The sequence below is a fragment of the Chanodichthys erythropterus genome, chromosome 16, assembly GCF_024489055.1.
Source record: "Chanodichthys erythropterus isolate Z2021 chromosome 16, ASM2448905v1, whole genome shotgun sequence".
Classification (NCBI taxonomy): domain Eukaryota; kingdom Metazoa; phylum Chordata; class Actinopteri; order Cypriniformes; family Xenocyprididae; genus Chanodichthys; species Chanodichthys erythropterus.
Genome location: NC_090236.1, coordinates 20,584,170 through 20,608,898, shown reverse-complemented (window position 1 = coordinate 20,608,898; position 24,729 = coordinate 20,584,170). Strand labels below are relative to the sequence as shown.

Genomic DNA, 24,729 nt, shown 5'->3' with positions numbered 1-24,729 from the left:
GAGGACAGAGAAAAAGCACAGTCACACAAGGTAAGATCACTCAGTTAGGGGCTGGGTGGAATGACCAAAATAATAGGCCTAGGTATTGAATAACTTTTGATTCATCAAATATTGAATAATTTTTGATTCATCAGCCAGCAATTTGATTCATTTACAGTCTTAATTTAATTTGATTCGATATTGATTCATTTGTATATGTTATATTTGTATGTGTTTAAAAATGAAAATAGCGACGGCTCTTGTCTCCGTGAATATAGTAAGAAACGATGGTAACTTTAACCACATTTAACAGTACATTAGCAACAAATATAATAAATATCACTAAAAATATCATGTTATCATGGATCATGTCAGTTATTAATCGCTCCATCTGCCATTTTTCGCTGATGTCCTTGCTTGCTTACCTAGTCTGATGATTCAGCTGTGCACAGTTCCAGACGTTAATACTGGGTGCCCTTGTGTAATGCCTCGATCATGAGCTGGCATATGCAAATATTGGGGGCGTACATATTAATGATCCCAACTGTTATGTAACAGTCGGTGTTATGTTGAGATTCGCCTGTTCTTCGGAGGTCTTTTAAACAAATGAGATTTATATAAGAAGGAGGAAACAATGGAGTTTCAGACTCACTGTATGTCATTTCCATGTACTGAACTCTTGTTATTCAACTATGCTGAGGTAAATTCGATTTTCAATTCAATGGCACCTTTAACTAATGCTGTAATGCTGTTATTTTTTATGGAATATGGCAGTATGTATTATAAATTATTTATCTGTGCATATCAATTCATGTGCCAATCTTTAATCAAACTAACTTCCCCTCCTTCTTGCAGCTCATCTCTTCTCCGATGACGTGTTTACTGGTGCTAGGGCGGGACAACCTGTCACTCACATGACATCACAGCAATAGCAAACTACACGCATCCAATCAATCCCTACATTTTTCTTGTTCGAGAAGCCTTTTTACTCGAATATATATCACAATAAGGAAATAATGGCTCAACTTCTGTTTCATGCAGACTTTAAAGGATAAAAAAGCTTTTAAATAAAACATACGGCAGTTTTGATAATAATAATGTTATTTTTAATTATAATTGTTTCTATTCAAATTAGTTTTTTAAATATAAACATTTAAACTGTCATAAAAATGGTTTCATGACAGATTCAAGCATACATTAAATACTAAACACAATGTTAATTAAAACTATAATGAATATATAATTTTAATTATTATAATATATCATTTTAAATGCTTTTCTCTAAGGTTCCTTTTTCTAGCTAACTATCAAGATATAGACATTGAATAGCTATGTTATATGACATATAAAGCAAGATTTCAGTAAGTTTTACTTTATCTTTCAATTTACCTTCTGATGCTCATTTGTTTATTTTGTGCTCTAACTAGTAGTAAAGATGATCAGGTCACATGCACTCTGCTATGCTGATTCATTTGCGATCTGTCACCTCACATTAACAAGCATGAAAAATGTTTTTTATTGTTTGAATTTTGTCGAATTTTAAAGCTGAGACTTATTGCACAGCTTATTGCGATTTTTTGGAAGGCACACTACAAATAATGTTTTGTAAAGCTTTGTTCATGCATCAACTGAAAACACCATAGATTAAAAGATTGATTCTGGGTACTTAAGAACAGATGTCATTTAATCAAAATGAGAATTGAGCCCTACAAAATAATATAATATGTGAAAAATGTCAATTGTCACCTGGTGCCATACTGGGAGGGGAGGGTGTTGGCACAGCCAGAGGGATTCCCATACTATTACTGCTGTTCTCCCGACCGCCGCTGCCCCCGCTACTGCCACTGAGACACAGAGAGACAATCAGGTTTCAAAGAGCTATTAAAGAAACAAGCATGCATTGTCATAAATTCACAAAGTGGCATCCTTTATTGAGCCCATCGAAAAAGTCATTTATGACACCATCAAGACCTTATGTAACTTGAATATGGAGAATAAATGTGATAAATCAAAGGTTAAGAAACAGTTTACTGTTATTTCTAACCTTATTCGTCTTCAGCTTTCCTCATTGAATAACAAGCCCACTGGGAAAGCAATGTCAGTGGTGAATCAAGTTTATGAGAAAGAGAAGAAGACTTCCAGATTCTTTATACTTGTACTTAAACCTTGCCATAGAATTAAAAAAAATTGCCAATGAATTCATATAAATGAATGCCATAACTTCACTGATGCATCAGTTTTTTGTGAGAGGAAAAGAAAATATGGATAAATATCATGAGAGAGCTTACAGAGAGCTCGATTAAGTTATACCAACAAAAGTAATTTTTAAAGGTTAGAAACACAGAAGCCCATTTCCTGGCTTTTATTTCTCATAATTGTCACTTTATATTTCACAATGTTACTTTATCTCACAATTGAGACTTTATTTTTTGAAACTGGAGACTTTATTTCTTGACAAGAATATTTTGTGTGCAAAAAACAAACAAAAATAATGACTTTATTCAACAATTTTCTTTTCATGTCAGTCTCCTATGCTGTTCACGTTGTACACACAGTGCAGAGCTTCCCGGGTTGTACATCAGAAAGCCAAATCAGTATTGGCCAACGCTGTACACATGAGCAGCACGCCTCATAGGTGTGATGCTGACTGAGCAGCAACCTTCCGGTCTCTCTCTTGGATCCAACACGGAAGTGACAAACTTCAATTCATCGACTGGCATCCAACAGGGAGTCAATTTTACAACAGAAAAAATATGTTTACAGCCTGGTACAAAAATTGGTTTTGGTCTATATAGCTAATTTTGCCCTTCATGGCAACTGTGAGGGGGGTAAATTGTTTCATAACTCATCCGTTTAAAATATATTAAGCCTTAAAGTTCTGCATAATTAAGGGCGTGGCTATTTGAGTGACAGGTGGATTGCCGCTGCTGTCACTACTAGCCTTTTGTCTGCTGTCTGTTAGCCGTCATGTCACCTCAGCTAATTCCAGCTGCTGAACTTGGCATGTCTGTGTATGTCTGTGTACATGTGCACACGATAAACAGAACACACGTTGTGGATTCGTCTTGGCATTGGCTAAAAGTTTTGTCTGTCAGATGTACTATGTCAATGGCTGGAGAATATGCCTCTCAAGACACCACAAAATCTGACAGCACTGCTTAGATATTATAACTAAAACTGCTGCATTATTTTGAAAAATATACTTTGGACATGGGCTCATTTGTTTGTGAGAGTCTGATGTATAGGATCGTATACAGTTTTACAACATAAACGCTGCTCAGATTGTATAATTTCTTGAAAAACGATGATAGAAAGCAGATTTTTCAGAAGAAATATGATGCAAACAATGGACAATATATCAATATTTCATAGATTTAACGCTTCTGTGGACAAAAAGTGCGGTTGGATGTTTTTCAATGGACGCTTATCATGGACATTTTACCCAAATGCGACGGATTGGATTCATCTTGCGATCGCTATTTCATTACAAAGGTATGAAGTCCCGTTTTGATTTTGTGTGTTGTCATTTGCACACCCGACAAATTACAATATTACTGTTGCTGGAGCATCTATATCATAAAACAGACACCGTAGATTGACAGTAAACACTTAGAACGTTCAAATGATGTATAATTTGTTATCTTTATTAATGTTTTAGATAGTGTCTAACACAGATAGATAGCTTCTTTAGCCTGAGCTAACTTGATCACGTCGAGCTAGGCAGGCATGGTTTCAGCAACCAGGCAACTCAGCTCCACCCACATCCTGCCTCTCTGCCCATTTTCTGTTATCCAGGAGTGAGGCGTGGTGGCGCGCTGCCAAGATGGCAGGCTCCGCCCACTTTGGCCTTCAAAAATGCTCTTCAGAATCCTAAGGTGACGTCACGGACACTACGTTTATTTTTTTTTTTACAGTCTATGAAGCAGGAGTCGGCCAATAATGAATCTGCGTTCTGATGTAGAACCCAGAAGCGCTGCACTGAGTCTACAATGTAAACAGCTTAGGAGACTGACAGGGAAGAGACGAAATTGTTGAATAAAGTCATTATTTTTGTTTTGTTTTTCGGGCACAAAAAGTATTCTCATAACATTAAGGTTGAACCACTGTAGTCAGATGGACCATTTTAACAATGTCTTTACTAACTTTCTGAGCAACATTGGGTTTGGAGTAACATGAGGGTGAGTAATTAATGACGGAAATTTAATTTTTGGGTGAACTAACCCTTTAATATATCACCATGAAACCCAGCATTCAATGTCCAGTACCCATTCACAAGTTTGGGGTCAGTAAGATCAGTCAAATATGCAGATTTTCTGCTCAAGATACATTTCTTATTATTATATTGAATTTTAATATTAAGTTGTGCTGCTTAATATTTTTGTGGAAACCATGATACTTTTTTCAGGACTCTTTGATGAATAGAAAGTTCAAAAGAACAGCATTTATTTTGTAACAATGCAAATGTTTTTACTGTCACTTTTGATCAATTTAATGCATCCTTGCTGAATAAAAGCATTACTTCTTCCAACACAGTGTCTCACACTCTTAGAAAGGCCTGCATCGTCTTGCGTATACATGTGTGAGCTGTACCTGTGCGTTCTGGGTCTCTGATTGAGTGAGGCTGTGCGTCCCGGGCTGTTCTGGCTGCCCAGACGGGCTGGACTGGTCATGTAGTCATTAGGCACCACAGGAGGCTTGACTGGCTCGAGGGTCTTATACGGTGTGTTTCGTCTGAGAAACACAAACACACATTTGTTAATAAAGATGCAAACTAAATGCAAAAAAAAAAAAAAATGGTGTTATAAGGTGTCAGACCCGTAAAAATTACAGGAGACAGCAGGACATATTTTATAAACTTCAAGTAACATACAAAGTAGCATGGACACATGAAAAGTGAAATATAGTGAATTACCCCAGGGTACCTCTCCCTGCCATGGGGGGGCTTGGGGGCTTCTGTGTGGGTGGGTTGGTCCTGGATAATGTTCCTCCACTTGCCCGAGCTGGCTGGTTATTCCCTTGCTGAAGACATTTGACAAAGACAACAACATTAGGACAACTTGCACACTCATGATAATATCTGATTATTCAAAATGCTAATCAGTTTATCAAACATACAGCATGATTTGAACTACAATATGTATATTCTTATATCAGATTATGGAAATGTTATAACAACATAAAAAAATTTGATGCCTAGAAAAAAGAACCAAGGCAAAGATGGTAGTGATACAGGACCCAGAAAGCACTGTGGGTTGTGTGCTTACCTTTGCTTTAAGCCACTAAGTGAAAGCATTGAAGAAGAGAGAAGATAATTAATGTTATTTAATTACTTTAACTTAATGAAAAAGTGAGAGAGGAGAAGCGAAACAAAAGACCTTTGAATAAAGAACAACAAATACTGATCTAATATGATACTGATCTAGAATCTAGAGAGACAGAGCAGAAAAGTCAAAGCTGCTTACACATAACAAATGAATGGTAATCACATAAATGTCAGTCATAATTACCATCTAATCAGTCCCATTTACTCTATAAAGCAAAATTATGAATAAAATCAAATGTTTTTTCTAGCTTACATTGTATTTATTGTGTATAATTATCCCTAATGTTCTTTATCATAAAGTAATGTGACATAATTGCAAACATTTTGTCAGTAAATAGCTCATATGTGGATTTAATTTTGGATTTAATGTATTATATATTATAAATTTTAAAAGTTCATACCTATAATCATAGCTCTGCAGCAAATATGTAAACCATCTTTCAATATAAACTGCCTCAAATGCTTTTTTTTTTTTTTTGGTATTTGATCCACATATGTCATGGCATAAAAAAAAAAAAAAAAAAAAAAAGATTCCACTCTTCTGGGAAAGATTTCCACAAGATGTTTCGCAAGATCTGTCACAAGTGTTTCTTTGGGAATTTTTGCTCATTCATCCAGTAGGACATTTGTGAGGTCAGGCACTGACGTTGGACGAGAAGAATCTCCGTTCCAGTTCATCGCAAAGGTTTGATGGGATTGAAGGCTCTGTACGGCCCAGTCAAGTTCTTGCACATCAAACTCCTCCAATCAATGTCTTTATGGACCTTACTTTGTCCACTGGGGCACAGTCATGCTGGAATAAAAAAAAAGGACCTTCCACTGGAAGCATAGCATTGTCCAAAATGTCTTGTTATGCTGAAATATTAGGTTTTCCCTTCACTGGAAGTAAGGGCTCTATAGCCCAAAAGGCAGGAACACACCAAGCCAACGGTCGGCCGTCGGGCAGTTTTTCTTCGTCGGCCAACTAAGTTTTCTCAGTGTGTTCTGCACCGTCGGCTGAAGTTGGTCCTCGTCGGCTTTTTTTCGGCCGATTTGACATGTTGAATTGCCGTTGGAGCTTGTTGGTCCGTCGGGCCATCTGATCATTCTGATTGGCTGTTCAGCTACTGCCGTCTGCTGTTCGGAAAGGCATTTCATCTCACGCAGACGCAGAACTGATGTGCTACTTGGCCGTCGGCTGTTTAGCGTCGGTTTGGTGTGTCAGGGCAACTTTGGACACAGACGCTGCCGACGTGAGCCAACCCCACAGTCTGCTTTCGTCGCCACTAGTTCGTCGGCTTGGCGTGTTCTGGCCTAAACCCTGAAAAGCCCTATACCATCATCCCTCCTCCACCAAACTTTACAGTTGGCACAATGCAGTCAGCCAGGTAATGTTGTTCGTGATTTGTCACTCCACAGAACATGTTTCCACTGCTCCAGAATCCAGTGCTTGGCTCCATCCAATGCTTGGCATTGTACTTGATGTGAGGACTTGTCTTCAGTTGCTAGGCCATGGAAACCCATTCCATGAAGCTCCTGCTGCACAGTTTTTGTGCCCATATTAATGCCACTGGAAGTTTGGAACTCTTCAGCTATGGAATTAGGAGAGCGTTGGCATCTTTTATGCACCATATACCTTAGGACTCGGTAACCCTGCTCTGTGAATTCACGTGGTCTTTCGCTTTGTGGCTGAGTTGCTGTTGTTCCTTAACGCTTTCCCTTACTAATAATACCACTTAAAGTTGGCTCTGGAATATCTAGCAGGAAAGAAACTTCATGAACTGACATTGCAAAGGTGGCATCCTATCACAGTACCATGCTTGAATTCACCGAGCTCTTCAGAACATCACTTTTTTTCCCCACAAATATTTGTAAATGCAGACTGCATGGCTAGGTGCTTGATTTTATATACCTGTGGCAATGGGTCTGACTGAAAAAAACTGAATTCAATAATTAAAGGGTTAGTTCACCCAAAAATGAAAATTCTGTCATTAAGTACTCACCCTCATGTCGTTCCACACCCGTAAGACCTTCGTTCATCTTCAGAACACAAATTAAGATATTTTTTATAAAATCTGGTGGCTCAGTGAGGCCAGCATTGCCATCAAGATAATTTCATTTTTCAATGCCCAGAAAGCTACTAAAGAAATATTTAAAACAGCTCATGTGAGTTCAGTGGTTCAACCTTAATATTATAAAAGCAACAAGAATACTTTTTGTATTGTCGAATCAGTGGTTCGGAGCGCATATCAAACTGACTGCCAGAGTCACGTGAACTACTGACATTTCGAAACACTGATGACGTAACGAAGCCTCGTTTACTGAAATCACGTGATTTTGGCACTCCGAACCACTGACTCGAAACAAAAGATTTGTGAAACTTCGAAGCTTCATAAAGCAGTGTTTTGAACTCTCCCTTCACTAGATATTGTTGAATAAAGTCGTTTTTTTTTGTTTTTTTTTGGTGCACAAAAAGTATTCTTGTCGCTTTATAATATTAAGGTTGAACCACTGTAGTCACATGAACTGATTTAAATATGTTTTTAGTACCTTTCTGGGCATTGAAAAAGGAAATGATCTTGCTGGCAATGCAGGCCTCACTGAGCCATCGGATTTTATCAAAAATATCCTAATTTATAATAAATCTGAAGATGAATGAAGGTCTTACAGGTGTAGAACGAGTAATTAATGACAGAATTTTTGGGTGAACTAATCCTTAGAGGTGTGTCCCAATATTTTTGTCCATACAGTATAAAGTATGTGTGTGTATAACTTAAACAGATCTATATAGTTTACATATATCTAAAAAAGTACCATGTCATTCCAGTGATTCCATCACTGTTCCTGTTTAATTAAGAATAAATTAAGCACTAATTAAGAACTTTTAACTTGAGAAATACTTGGCTACATGCCAATATGTTTTAATAATTATTTACTATTTCCAAGTTGTAAATAAAGTATTATGTTGATTAACATATTACATTTTGCTGTGGTATTGAACTTGATATAGATAACTGTAAAAATTTACTGGTACTCATTTTGAATTTTGAAATTTTGCCATTGTGAAAATTCGACATCCACCAATTATGATAATCGCAACATGAAGTTCTGACTGACGAAGAAGAGAGACGTATATCCTCTGGGCATGTCAGTCAGGGGTGACTGACACAGAGAGATCAACATTTGATGAGTTAAGTGTCCTAATTACAGAGGCAGTATGAGGGCAGCCTGCAGGGCATTTACTCAGCCGAGGGGGGAAAAGGCCAGCGCACATCAGCACCAAACTAATGAAGCATTTAAAGCAGGTTTTGGGGTGAGCAGCAGGCACATGGCTTCAGGGTCTGGCTCAATTATATATATATAGGGAATGAAAAGGCTGAACAATGAGTGAATAATGTTGACACTGTGTCATAACAACACACCATCCAGACCAATCATGGCATCATCCCACAAAAGCCATAAAAGACACATAAAGGTCGAAGTAAGAATGCTAAGACATCTTTCTTAATTACATCCCAGTTCAGATAGCGACAATCTAATGTGATAACATTGGTACGGCAGTTCAGAGAGCAAACTGATGTCATTATAACAGCTCACTGATGGACATGAATAATTTAATAACATGAATATAGTGAGGGAAACTCGAGAGGGGTCACACACACACACACACACACACACACACACACACACACACACACACACACACACACACACACACACACACACACACACACACACACACACACACACACACACACACACACACACACACACACACACACACACACACGTTTGTTTTTGTGAATTGTGGGGACTTTCCATAGACTTCAATGCATTTTACACTGAACAAACTGTACATTCTATCCCCCTACCCTGCCCCTACCCCTAAACCTAACCCTCACAGGAAACTGTGCAAACTTTTACTTTTTCACAAAAACTCATTCTATATGATTTATAAACCCATTTACATTGTGGGGACCGCTGGCTGGTCCCCACGATGTAGGTGAACTCAGGTTTATATTACATCATGGGGACATTTGGTCCCCACAATGTAATATAAACAAAAGCACACACACACACACACACACACACACACACACACACACACACACACACACACACACACACACACACACACACACACACACACACACACACACACACACACACACACACACACACACACACACACACACACACACACACACACTGTAGACCATGAAGGATCAATTTCTTTATCAGTTTTTTGATTTTCCTTTTGAATACTGTTATCTAAAGCAGTCATATGCGGGTTTTTTGCACATTTTTTATGCATTTCATCAAGGAAAATTCATTTAAATACTGATCCAGTCCTAGTTCTAGACTGTTTAAACTACACTTAATCTGAAATTAAACAGTAACATGATAGAAATCACATTTCTTATTTTATTGTAAACTTTTTGGGTCTCTAAATGAAAATACAGCTATGCTAATAAGTCATTAATACTTCTGGATGCAAGTCTTGACTTCAAAATCTCTAAACGCAAGTATGTACAGTAGTAATAATGATGCTTGCAATAGCAAACCCCCAAAAACGTTAGGACTAACTTACTTTAACACCGTGACCCACATCATCCAACAGGGTGTAATCTATGGGCTTCCTGATGTAGCGCACGGGTCGCTCCATGTTGCCAGGGGCGATGATCTTGTGGGTACGAGAGGTGTTTTTGTTAGTGGTGAGGATCCCAATCTCTCGTCTGGCAACTTTCTCTTTATGAATGTCCACAGTCTAAATGAAAAAATAGGGATTTGTTGTGAGCAATCATAGCCTTCATGTATATATTTCTTTAAATTAGGTGTCTGAATACTGATGAAACGTGACCTCATTAATATTCATAGGCATTTCTATATGTAAATTGTGGTTCTTGCACACATACATTTGGATAGGATGGATAAATTGAATGCTATTAAACATATGTATTGAAGTATGTATTAACCAAAATTTAACATCCATTAACCAAAACAGAGGTTTCATTTAAATCTGTACATCTCTAAATTTGTCCATAAGTAAAATGATTTTAGACATTTTAGAACATGTCCAAATGTTTATATTGTACATTTTAAATTTGTCTATTCAAATTTATGAATGTATAAGTGCCAGATTTACTAACCAGGGTAAATTAGCGTGAGAACGTGAATCCAAAAAAGTGCCAATGGGAGTGGAAAGCACAAATTAAAGAAATGCAGACACAGCTGGATCATTTCCATAATGACCAAAGCAATCTACCAAGAGCAGTGCAAATTAGCATCTGGTTTAAGATATGCTTTTTTGGAGAATTAAACAACAGTAAATTGACGAGCACAAACCTTAGTAAATCATCTTGCGTTATTCATTTAAATACTCTCTTCCCATAAATTTTGCATCTGAACTTCTATAAAATGCATATGCAATAAGGTCAGCCACAAAAATAACTGTCCACATCTTTTCAGCTCAATTTTTTTGACTGCATGTTTTTAGTAGATCCTGACAGTTGTTTTTAAATGCCAAAAGAGGGTTTGTGCTGGTGCAAGCACCATATCAGAATGTTTGTTTCTTAAGCACCATATCAGAATGATTTCTGAAGGATCATGTGACACTGAATACTAGAGTAATGGTAAAAATTGTAATAATATTTTACAATATTAATGTATTTTTGATCAAATAAATGCAACCTTGGTGAACATAAAAGGTTTCTTTCAAAAACATTACATATAGATTTTATATGGTTCCTACACATTTTCAATTTCAAAATTTCATACATTTCCAGCCTCAAATTTCCAATCCTCTCCTATTTAACAAACAGTTCATTATACAGCATTATATCTGGTATATAGTATAATCATATGTAAATATTTTCTCAGGAACTTTCCCATTGGTTTTCTCAAAATGATAATGTTCTTACATGATGAGAAGAAACCTAAAACGTTTTATAACTTGGGCTAAAACGATTAGTTGACATTATCAACAACGTGGGCAAAAAAAAATTGTGGGCAAATATTTTTGTTTCGTTGAATATTTATTTGAACTCATGACCTATTTTTAGGGCCTGCAATAACACAGTTTGACCAGTGGGGTGCTGTAACGCAACTGTAATGTAGTAATCAATCAAACATACCGATTAATCAGTGAAATAATTGTCGATTAGTCAAATAACTGTTCTAAAATTCATTAGATTAATCACTTATCAAAATAATAGTTTTTTGCAGCCCTATTTATAACCTGCACATATTCACCTCTAACACATCAGTTTGATACTGTAATGTGTTGCTGGTTTGAGTGATTAGTGAAGTTAAAAAGAGACTGGCTTATAGTAAAGACAAACAGTTTTGCATAATGAATGTGTGCCTTGAACTCATTCAGTTGTGTTTAAGAATCACTAAACTTTTGCCATAAAATACTCTGCTTGCTTGTATTTTTAGAAATTCTTAATTCTGTATTTCATAAAACTGAATAGGGAAAATAGTCTGGAAACACAAATATTTTTCCATACTCCATTTTCTCCATTTTTTCCAGACTTGGAAAATACTAAAATCAAATTCCATACTTTTCCCGACTTTTCCAAAATGCGTAGGAACCGTGATTTTATATAAATCTAATTCTCACACTTTTTTGTGGGGCTCTGAATTCTTATTGACTATTTAAATATTTTTTGATTCAGAATCTAATATTCTAGAACAAACAATTTCTCACTGGATCAAATTATATCAGTATTATATTGACACAGGCATTATATGACTGAAGTGATTTGTTGGTGTCAGAAATACTTCTAGCACTATATTTTTAATTTTCTTGTAGCCCAAGAACTATATTTTAAAATAGTTTCTTCTGGGAAGGACACTTTCACTTTCATGGGTGAATTGTCTCTGTAACTGATTAAGCTGCCAATCAAGCCACAGACACAACAGCTCTTACACCAGTCAGTCAGTCAGTCAGTCCACTTGTACCAATGATGGACACCAATGATGGGATCCAAGCAGAATTTGCCATTTTTTTTACGTAATTTGCCTGCCATTTCGGTCTATCTTTCTTAGAGACAAGTGGTGGCAAACCAGTTTGCAGAAGCCTTTTAACTTCAATCATTAGATCTAGTTTCCATTAAGGCTCTGAAAATCTACTCTAGCAGATAATGGGGGAACAGGATCTCTTATTACCCTCAATAAATACACCCAATCCTCCACTTTGGATGAAAAAAAAAAAAAAATAAATCACTCTGACATTGTGTTCAAATGGTGATGCATCTACAGAGAGATCTAAAAGAGTCGGAGATGCTCTTTACAAATCGTGACTTACAATAGGCTCGCATGAACTCAGGCTCTAGTTATTACGGCATGTCAAGCATTATGATTATTTAATTTCCAACATATTCAATGTAGTTAATCACCATCTGCATAATCCATAGTCTAGTCCATGTAAATCTAATTATTTATGCATAAGTGATGGCAGTCAGGAACAGCAGAGCATGTGAGGTCAACTGGAGATTTAAGAACATTTTTGCATTTGGTGCTTCTTTCAAATTCAACAAGCAAATATGACTCATGGGAAACAATAGCAAGGGTCCAAAATTAACTTCTTGCTGCAGGTAAATTGAGAAAATCAAGTCAAGTCAAATTCATTTCTACAATATGCATTGTTTCAAAGCAGCTTTACAGAAGGTTGTACTGTTAAGTCAAACATTTTTCTGTTCATTTTATGCCAATAAGTTTTGTCCTAAGCAAGAGTAAACACTTCTAAGAAAGCATCAATTTAGATACGATCAATTGTCTTAAGTGAAAATTAGCTGGGTAGCAAATAGTCTGATGTCATAATTTGTTTTACCATTATTGTATTTTTATTTATTTATTTATTTTACCACGACTAAAAAAATTTAGGAATTAATTAATGAATGAATGACAATTTATTTATTTGCAGATTTGCAGTATATAAACATTATATAAATAAAAATAATTAAAAATAAAAACTAAACCATGTTCAATGATTCACAACAATAAAAGAAATCCAGATGCAAAATCTTTCACTGTGATAAACGTAGTCAGAAGATAGTCAAAAGATTTTTGGGGGGGGGTTCATGATCCACCAGTTGAGAACTGCTGAATCAAAGCATGCTGGGTAAGGAACACCTGGTTGTTTTTGTTGGTGTTGTAATGCCCAGGGCTGACCTGAGAGATATGGTTGATGGAGGACTCCATCCTGCGCAGCTGTGAAGCCTGGATATCCAACAGCTGCAGCACATTGTTGGCTAAGGCATTGATCTGATAGGCCACGCTCGCCAGGGACTGGGTGGTGTAGGCTTTGGTCTCCTCGAGGGCTTTCCTCTTGTCTTGTGCCTAAACAAAGATTAAAAAAAAAAAAAAGGATAGTTCACAAAAAAATTAAAACTCAGTCATCATTTACTCACCCTAATGTTGTTCCAACCTTTTATTTTTTCTGCAGAACACAAAAGTAGATAGTTTGAAGAATGTTGATAATCAAACCATTTTTGTCACTACTGACATCCATTGCATGGATGTTTCTCAAAATATCTTTTACGTTCCATAAAAGAAAGCTTGTGAAATATAGTTTCAACCAAATCATGCAAAATAAATGATTTTCCAAAGCATCTCACACTACTAAAGCTGTTGTGCCTCTGTGAATGATAATGTAAAGCATATTGGAATTCCTAATAGACTCCAGAGGAAATATCACATCAAATCATGTGGAAAAAGACATTGGCTGCCCAGTGAAAGCTTGTGTTTCCAAGCGCGAAAAAGAGAAGAGATTGGTCAGTAACCGTTACATACACTAATGTACGTGGAAGAATGCGTATATATATATGTGGTTAGCCAGTTTTTATGTCTTGGATTCCATTGGACGAACAGCTTGTCACTCTTCATTAGATGACATCCCGGTTCACGCTGCCAATCACCTTGCACCATTCCAGTTTAAATACCTGTAACGTGTCGGCAGTTATTTGCTTGTTTTTTGTTTGTTGTTGCCATGTTTGTTGTTTGTTGTTGCCATGCCCATAACTTGAGTTTGTGTTCTTGTTTATTGCAGTTGTTACTGTATATGTGTGTACTGTACTTGACGTTCATTGAACATTCTATGTTAGTATTGTAGATGTAGAGTGTACAGTTTTGACCAACCTATATTTGTTCTGTCACTCCTCTTAAGTCTTGTCATGTTGTATATTATATGTATGGCTGGGAAGGAGTAAGTATAGGTAAGTCATGCGACATACACTGCATCACATAGGAACGTCCAACTGTATTAGACGCACTTTAGGAGAGAGTACCACCACCTCATGTATTTTGTTTATTTGGATAGAGTAGCTTAGTTATGACACTTAAGACTTTTCTTTTCTACATTTTCTTTTGACAGTTAGTTTAGTTTTTGATAAAACTAGTTAAAGGTGTTTTGTTCTATTTTTTTCTTTTGTTTGGAGCCTCTCAGGCTCACCTTCGAGTACTGCGTAAGTACCCGCTGCAGAAGTTTTTTCAATAACGCAGTGTAACTGCACGGCCATTGGTTCACTCATGAGAAGTTGTTGAACCAATGATGGTGCGGCGTAGCTGCGCGAAAATTCCCACCAAAACAGGTGGGGCTTATGGCTATATAAGAGGGCATTTTGCCGAGTACGCTCCCTTTCGATACTCCACTCGTACTGTGTATGGGGGAACAAATTCAACAGCACCGTGCCACGGTAGGGAACGACTGGACAAGCGAGGAGGCCAAAGCCATCGAACCCTTGATAGTTACACTTGCAAGGGGAGAGCTAGCTCCCAGAGAGGCATGATGGCGGAGCTCAACCGAGGCCACCGTATCACACCGAGAGGACCCGAGCTTGTAAGGTCGGGATATCCAGGTTATAAAATCTGACAAAAGTGGACGGCGAGGACCAGCCGGCCATGTCACAGGTGTCCTTAATAGAGACTCCACTGGACCAGGCCCTCGAGGAGGCCATTCCTCTCGTGGAGTGGGCTCTAACTCCTATGGGGCAGCCAAGGCCCATAGAGGAGTAACAAAGAGCGATCGCGTTGACTTTCCAACGCGAGAGACATTGCTTCGAGACCGAAGACCCTTCGGTGTGGCCACCAAAGCAGACAAAGAGCTGGTCAGACTGCTGGAATGGCTGTGTAGCGTATGTACACGTATCAGGATAATCAATAAACTTTGGAATGTTCAGAACGCTTTTAGCATGCTGGACTGGGTTGTAAAACCCCCCCAGAGACTGACCAGATCCACATTCCAACACCCCACACACACAGGGACACACAAAAACACACACACAGACAGACACAGAAACACACAATCATACATTTTGAACTGTATTTGTAAACTACCACTATGCTGAAATATATATTTCATATATTTTTAGGGCCTATGCATGTTTCCTAGTGTTTAAATGAGTGTATTTGTGCTAGTGTGCATTTTAACGATATAATTTTGTCTGTAAACCATAACTTCTCTCCTATGCCTTTCTGACCTATCGAGTTTGGTCTCTCCGTAAAGCTCCGGACACGAGCTATTCACTGAGATATGTCACACCGCTGATAAATGCATTTTTCTATGTGTTTAATGATACTGTGAAGAACGCACTCCATTTGGAGATCTGATCTGAGAGTCATAAATCATGCAGATTAAGTCGTGAGGCCAAACAAAGGAAAAGCTTTCCCGCCAACTTTGCACCCATGTTATTGGCTACCCCACCTCAAGGAGGTGTGTCGGCTTATCTGTCATAAAAGCAAAGACGCACAATTTCGTGTGTGTTCTTCCCCGATTGTCTCACGAGCATCTCGTGCACGTTTTTCCCGGACCCCTCCGGTGACCACGCGCTGCCACCGCGCTCAGCTTCGGGATCGCCATCTTCCAGCGAAACTCACTCTCGTCCTCAGTTCAAACCTTCCCGCTGAACGGAGGAAGCCAACGAACTGCACCAGCGCTAACCTGAAATTCGACACACGCAACCAATGCAAGTATACTGCCGTTTCTCAATCTTAGATGATGAAACTGATTTCCGTGCTGGCTTAGGACTGGTTGTGAGTTTGCTACTTGCCTTCTCTCTTTCCTTCTATACTTCTATTCTTGTACATAGGTGTGTATTTTCTTGTATATATATTTAGATGTATAACCTCTGTATTCGTAGTTTGCATATATTAAAACGTTATTCATGCTCGATTGTTCTGTTTGTTCTTTCAGCGGAAAACCCAAGTCACTTTAACGTTTTTTCGATCGCTTTATGCTTTAGTTATTTTCATGGCCAGAGAATAACTCCGTTTATAATATTCTGTGAGGGACTTAGTTTGCTGGACAAACGAGCAGTTTCTCTAAATAATTATTAAACCAGAACTAATCATATATGTAATTGATTATAATTCGTTGTAATTGATTCACAATATATGTTTAATTCCCCATTGGGTCGATATATGAATCATAATTTATTCATAACCTTATGAATTATTATATTCATATTTCATCCATAAATTGATTAATAACCGCTACATTTCGTTACAGCTGCGACCGCTCAATGTAGGTCCTCAACTCCCTAACAGGGCAGAGTAATTCCAGCTCTCGCTCTTCCGATGAGGGAGGCAGCGCTGAGAGGGAAATGACCTGTGCTCTGAACGGAGTTGAGAGCACTTTAGGGACGTAGCCATGCCTAGTTTTCAAAATGACCTTGGAGTCGTTGGGCCCAAACTCAAGGCAAGCAGGGCTCACAGAGAGGGCCTGTAAGTTTCCAACATGCTTAACCGATGCTAAAGCAAGTAGCAGAGCGGTTTTGAGCGTCAGCTGACCGCAGTGGCTCAAAGGGAGGTCCGTGGAAAGGTCCCAGGTGGGAACAGTGAGAGGGCGTGGGGGGTTTAACCGCCTAGAACCTCTCAGGAAACGCACAACAAGGCTGTTTCTGCCCACTGACTGGCCTGCGATGGGAGAGTGGAACCCTGCGATGGCTGCTACATACACCTTTAGCGTTGAAGGTTCCTGGAGGAACGTCAGTATCAGAGATACGTTGCACTCAACAGGGTCTTCGTTACGTGCCAGGAACCAGTCAACGAAGACCGACCACTTCTGAGCATAGAGGAGTCTCGTAGATGGGGCTCTCGCCTGAGAAATGGTGTTCAGCACGTCCCCGGGGAGGTTTACAGGCTCCCATCGAGGGACCAAAGGTGCAGAGCCCAGAGTTCTGGCTGAGGGTTCCAGATCGTCCTGCTTGCCTGAGAGAGGAGGTCCCGTCTCAGGGGAATCGGCCACGAGGCTTTTGTGGAAAGCCTGAACAGCTCCGAGGACCAGACTTGGCTCCTCCAGAGCGGGGCTACCAGGAGGACTCTGTGCTTGTCGTCCCTGACTCGTCTGATGACCTGAGGGATCAGAGCGATCGGGGGAAAAGCATAGAGGAGGCGACTGGGCCAGCGCATCTTCCTCCTTTGAAAAATAAATTGGACAGTGAGAGTTGTCTTCTGAGGCGAAGAGGTCTACCTCTGCCTTCCCGAAGATCTCCCAGATCGTGAGAACTGTCTGGGGGTGGAGTATCCACTCGTCCGAGGGGATGTTGCTCCGAGATAGCATGTCTGCACCCAGGTTCGTTCTGCCTGGTATGTGCGTCGCTCTGAGCGACTGCAACCTTGGCAATGCCTATTCCAGGAGGCACTTCGCCAGTGCACAGAGGCAGCTGGATGAAAGGCCGCCTTGGCAATTTATGTAGGACACTACTGTCATTATGTAGGACACTACCGTCATGCTGTCCGATGTGGCGCCCTGTCAGGAAGGCCTGGAAGACGTGAAGGACTCGAATCACTGCCAGCATCTCGAGGCAGATGATGTGGAGATGGCTCTCCTCGTGAGACCACGAGCCGAAGGCTGGTCGCCCTCGCAAAGAGTGCCCCAACCCGAGTTGGATGCATCTGTCGAGAGCACCGTCCTTCTGGACACCGCCTGTAGGGGTACTCCATGACTGAAGCAAACAGAGTTCGTCAGGGCAGGCCCGTTTGACCTTGAAGCGCAGGCGGCCATCTCGGGAAGGAGGAGCGCCTGGCGGGACGTGTTCGCTGGCGCTGTTCCTTTGGAGGCACTGCCTGGGAGGTGGAGGGGGCAGGCTTGCTCTGCTGAGCCGGCGCAGTCCTGGGGCGGCTCAAGGCAGAGGTAGAGCTGGAGCGCTTAGGCAGGAAGTGTCGCATAGCCTCGGACAACTTCTGAGTTGCAATGAAGCATTCTGTATATCCCTCCACGGCTGGACCGAAGAGACCGGCTGGAGAGACCGGAGAGTCTAAAAGGACCGTCTTGTCCACCTCCGGAAGCGGGCAGCTTGAGAGCGGTGCTCAAGGATGCAGTCTGCGAGGGCGCTTGTGCTGTCGTCGTCCAGTGATCCCAGCTCAATCCACTGCAGTGCCTTTTCAACGGCGGCGAGAGCTTCTTCCAGTCAGCGAGAGCTTCTTCCAGGCAGCGAAGGCTTCAGCTCAGAGATCCAGCTAAGAGATGCGAAGTTATCACTGGAGGAGAGAGAACTGAAATCCTACGGCGAAATGCCCGCGTATATAGCCATAAGCCCCGCCCGTTTTGGCGGGAATTTTCGCACTATTTCGCCATAGGCTTGCGCAGCTCCACCGGCCGTCATTGGTTCAACAACTTCTCGTGAGTGAACCAATGGCCATGCAGTTACACTGCGTTATTGAAAAAGGCTTCAGCAGCAGGGAAAAAGGAGACCTTTCCCTCCATACGCAGTACGAGTGGAGTATCAAAAGGGAACCAATATTTCCCAACATTTAAGGGACATAACAGTAATATTCTGGATGCAGAAAATCACTTTATCACTACCGTGCCTTTAAATACAGTGAAAACTGTCAGTTTGAACCTTACAAAGGACCCCCATGAGCCCAAGTACACTAAAAGAAATTAATACTTTTTTCAGCTTTTTTTCACATTAAAAAGAGGCAGTAAAGACAGTTGTGATGTTACAAAAGATTTCTACTTCAAATAAATTTTGAACTTTTGAACTTTCAATTCAAAGAATCTTGATGAACAGAAAAAAAAAAAGAAATTGATCACGGTTTTCACAAAAATACTAAGCAGCACAACTGTTCAACATTGATAATAGGAAGAAATTGAGCAGCAAAACAGCATATTACAATGATTTCTGAAAGATGTGACACTGGAAACCAAAGTAATTCAGCTTTGCCATCACTAAACTATACATTTTAAAATGTATTCAAATAAAAAAATATATATAATATAATATTTCACAATATTATTGCTTTTACTGTATTTTGGATCAAATAAATGCAGCCTTTTGTGAGCATAAGAGACTTTTTTTCTCAAAAACATTTAAAAAAAAAAAAAACTCTTACAGACCCCAAACTGGGTAGGGTAGTGTATGAACTGCATGTGCTTTAAATCTACTAATTAAAAAATGTGGTCACTTAAACCTGGTTATTACACAGCTCTGTGGAATAGTTGATTCTGATTGTGCTGCAGCCTACAATGGACATCCATCCCTGCCCACATTCAGGTCTGATGAGAAGCCACGTCCATGTTGTCCTGCAGAAAATTCTTAAAATTGTATCGGTCATGTCAATCACAGTACTGATTGCCTACACCAAAAACTGATGCCTAAACTTCACTTTTTATGACCACACTGAAACCCACTCAAAACCTACCCTTAAGCCTTAAAAACCCTTTTAATCTGTAACCAACATACTGAAGCCCACCTAAAACCTACACCTAAAATCCAATCGGAAACCCCACATACATCAAACTGGGTTTCCAGAACAGAACAGGGATGGGGAAATCACAAGGTGATGTATTGGGCATGGGTGTGGCTTCTGAAGTCACACTTGGATGTGGGTGGGGTAGGATGTCCACCGCAGGATGCAGCAAGCCCTACTTGGAATCCAGAGGTATGTTTTATTTCCCGATAACAACTGGTAAAAACTGATAACACAGACTCATTTACGTAACTGATGTCAGCGCTATACGCTTGCTAGGAACGGTTTTTCTTCATGGAAGTTTTGTGCTTGGTGAGCTAATAAAATATTAAAACTTGAATCAATATTTTTTGTTCAATTATTTAATAATGTCATCCGGGTATTGCGGACTCGCTGTCTTGTTTCAGACAAACGTAGCTGCTGCCATTTTGCAACGATTGTTTCCGGGAGTTTAATTGACAAGCGATCTAACCAATCATAATGCCGAATCTGCCATTTTGCATAGGGTTAAACAACTGCTTTCTTTGCAGAAGCTACAAGACTTTATTAAATATAAAGTCAGTATTTCGAATGTAATTATTTACTTATGTGGCAAGTAACCATATAAAAAGCGGGATAATGTATATCCAGCATGTCTTGCATCACCCTAAAGGGGTTTATTCTGTGATAAAAATGGCATATATTACTATTACTGCTCATAAATTACTATTGATGAAAGCCAAACATGGTGATCAGGACCCCAGTGTGAAGTGATCATGACTACTTAAATAAATGGCCAAGATATATTGGTTGGAGTTAATTTTGTGGAAAGAAAGAAACCGCAGAGATACAAAAGATATGAGATAGGTGGTCAAATATATAATTTAGCAGTCATTTTTAAAAATATTTGACCACAGAATGCTGTGAATGACTCTCTTAAATACTTGTTATTGGTCATGAAATAAAGCAGGTTATTCTGTAAAGTAATCTGACAAATGATTCTGAAAAAAAAAAAAAAAAAAAAATCTGATGAAATCAACAGGCAACAAATAACTTTGGTTAAACTATATTCAGACAAGAGCCTGATGCAACTGAGACAGCATCTTAGTGATAATCTATATCCTGTTATATTTGAAATTCAAAACATTTCACATATTAAACAATTTCCTGCTTTATCAATGATAAATTAGATAGCTTAGCATGATGAACATAAACAAAAATTAAAACTAAAAACTTGGACTTTTAAAGCCATTAAAAGCAAATAAACATTTGGAAATAACATTTTGAGTAGGTTTTAGCATGTTTCTAAGTGGTTTCTGGATGTTGTAGGTGGATGTTTATTGGTTCAAGTCAAAAGAGCCCATCTTCTAGTCTATAAAATTCTGGTCCATAAATATTGTTCACTTCACTCTTTTAATGTAAATGTAGGGGCTTTTTTCAAGCCCTATACCCTCAAAAATGAGAAATAGCAAGCAGCACTTTGCTGCATAATTACCAAACCGTATTCCAGCAATTATAAATAGCAATGCACTCTTCGCACTCCATGCACTTAAATTAAAAATGTAAGGGAATTAGCTATCGGGATACTAATAGTTTCCATCTCAGAATACTATTACATGAATTGCTGACTTGTATATAGCTGACTTTGAATTATACCGTTAAAGTCGGCATGAAACAGAAGCTGCAACCTTCTCTATTGAGACGTATATCCGAGTGAAACGGCTTCTTGAACAAGAAAAAAAATGTAGGGCGGGACTTGATTTTTTCCATGGGGAATTGATTGGATAGATGTGGTTTGCAATTGCTGTCATGACATGTGAGTGACAGGTTGTCCCGCCCTCATACCAGCAAACACGTCATCAGAGAAGAGATGTCACTGCAAGAGGAAGGGGACGTTGTTTTGATTAACGATTATGAGGGCACATGAATTTAAAACATAAATGATGTGCATGGATAAATAATTTATAATACTGAAATATTCCAAAAAAATACAAGAACTGTCCATTTTGATTTCATGGTGACTTTAACAATTAGACTGCGACAAGCATGCACCACTGACCCCAGGTCTGCTTCAAATGCCACCTGTTACAACACATCAGTACTTCTCAGCTGTTCTAAGACCATGTGTCTGTCGCCACAGGGGGATACAGATGAATGACCCATGAATGTCCTGTCTGTGGTTTTTCACTATGTCCTAGTAGACTGTTGGCCAACAGCTTTAAAAACAATGAATACTTATGACATCTCCATTTAGATGGTGCAAGACATTAAAGCATAATGTTTTTAATAATTAACATCATTTCTTAAGATTATCAGGAACTGCTTGTCTTTCACATATTATGTCCAAAATGTCTAGACTATGATTTCTATTAACATTTCTAAATGAACACTATAGATTTAAAAGTTTGGGGTTGGTAAATCAGTTTTAAGTCCCTTAAGCTCACCAAGGCTGCATATATTTGATTAAAAATACAGTACAAAGTAATATTATAAAGTCATTACTACAGTCTTCAGTGTCACATGATCCTTCATAAATCATAATATGCTGATTTGCTGCTCAAGAAACATTTCTGATTGTTATCAATGTTGAAAACATCCCTAAATTTCTTTCTAAAGAAAAACCCAAACTTTAGAATGGTAATGTACTTATTCTTTGTCACACCCAAATGAACACATTAATCCATGATTCACCCACATGACGCATTCTGGATTTCATTCACAAATGGTTTTGATACTGATTTAAAGGGCATGGTGCAAGTCATTGCAAGACATGACTAACTTCAGTCCAGTGCCAAAGATCCCTGCTTTGGACCTCTTCTCGCATATGATACACCCACTAGAGCCGCAAGAGAAACATTTTGAGTCATTTAGTCCTCTTATGAATCCTCTGTGAATATTTGAGAATGTGTCATTGCTAAACCAACTCACATGAGGGTTCAAAGAAAGTGGCTCCCCACGAAATATGCAAAACATATAATATTCTTAGTCTCATATGGCTTGTATCTTGCTAAATGTATTTTTTACAAAGTCTTTATAGTCAGAATGTACCAACATATAACCATACTGTGAGACTGCAAAAACTCCTTACATTTGGGGTGTAATGATACATGGATAATATGGATTGCTGCATCAATCAAATAACTAACCATTTGATATTGATGCAACATGTAAAAAAAAAATAAAAATAAAAATATATATATATTTAACATGCATTTTTCTGAAGAAGAGTAATTTTTTCAACAACTTGGGTACCTCATTTTGTTGTGTATGTCTTAAATGTCTTAATGGGGATACTATATTTACTGAAAGACTTCTTGACTGTTGTCAATGCATCTCATTGCACTATCCACTAATGAGCTGTCATCAGACAATTGATGATCTTGATTTTTTTTACATTATTTATTTCAATTTTCAGAGAGTTAAATTAAATGATCATGTTATATTTTGGATGTACAATGTATTTGTGAATACAAATTTTAAATGTTTGATATATCATGTCAGATTTAGATCCGATTTACAACCTTTTCATTAAATACATTATCAAAATATATTTATATTCCTGATAAATCCAAATATCAGATCAAATATTGCCCAAAACAATGTCACATTTATCATTTTGAGAAAGAGTAGGCACAGAGCTGTAGAATCCTTACAAAAATACATATTTTTAAAATAACACTCTTCCTCCTGTCAAGACATTAGTAATGTTTCATTAAAAAAACAGGCCTAGATGTTTATATTATTTTTCCTAAATTTAATATATATTTTGAGCTCTAATGATCAGAGAACAGCTGGCTTTATGAGGAAAAAAACAGATGAAAATCAAATCAAATTAAATTGTACATCTGCATCAAGAACATCCCACCGAGAGGTAATGTGTCTCAAAAACTTGTTTTGTATTACTAGCGTTTACAAAATCACAGCATATTATTAACTTCAGGGATGATCTTTCACATTATCTAGAGTATTGAAGGTAAAACAAATAAATATTAAAAATATTTTGGTTTATTTCTCACTGAACACCTTGATCCTCGTCATCCTAAATGCCCTTTTGGCAAATGTACAATAATACATGGACATGTGATTAAATCACACATAAATTAGGCTATTCTTTCATTTTTATTCTTCTCATTATAATTGCATTATGTCAATATGTATCACACACATGCCCTAATAACATAATTCCTATCTATTACTAATATATATATATTATATATATATATATATATATATATATATATATATATATATATATATAGGCTATCTTACAACATTTGTACATTTCTAACAGGCTCTGTGCTTTATTGTAGGTGTGTGAGTGAAAAGGCTTCAGTGAGAGACACATTAACACAGGTGTGTCAGCAATAACTTATTCACACCATCACCGACATTTCGCGTCTAGGCGTCTCGCCATTCCACTTCAGCCAATACACATTTGCAACAGACACACACACAAAAAGATATTCACTGCATGTATTTAAAAAACCATAGAGGTGAAACACTTTCATTTCACGTTCCACTGGCATATATTATAGCGTTGCCAAAACGTGGATGAAGTTCAATAACGTTTAGAGATAGAAATAATATCGAATATCTGGGCTTTCATCACATACTGTCACCCATGGGGCTTGACACCCGTCTGGACCTCGAAACAAACTAAACAGCAGAATTCTACAAATCAAACATCGGAACATTTAACGTTAGAGCATGACGTATTAGTTCGAAAAATGACGTATTGGCTTCGAACACATATGCAGGCGATACATTGACGCTGC

General features: G+C 38.4%; 1 protein-coding gene across 2 annotated transcripts in view; it reads right to left on the bottom strand.

Moving 5' to 3' along the window:
• abi1b (abl-interactor 1b) overlaps positions 1 to 24,729 on the bottom strand; it is a 31,313-nt gene that overhangs the window by 5,928 nt on the left and 656 nt on the right. For both annotated transcript variants that reach the window (XR_010891894.1, XM_067362384.1), the window contains exons 2-6: positions 13,457 to 13,624; positions 9,873 to 10,049; positions 4,892 to 4,998; positions 4,570 to 4,710; positions 1,726 to 1,823 (exon numbers count right to left, since the gene is read on the bottom strand). Coding sequence is in view for 1 of the 2 variants with exons in the window: in XM_067362384.1 (XP_067218485.1) it covers positions 1,726 to 1,823; positions 4,570 to 4,710; positions 4,892 to 4,998; positions 9,873 to 10,049; positions 13,457 to 13,624 (691 nt within the window). In the remaining variant the exon portion in view is untranslated. The remainder of the gene's footprint in view (positions 1 to 1,725; positions 1,824 to 4,569; positions 4,711 to 4,891; positions 4,999 to 9,872; positions 10,050 to 13,456; positions 13,625 to 24,729) is intronic.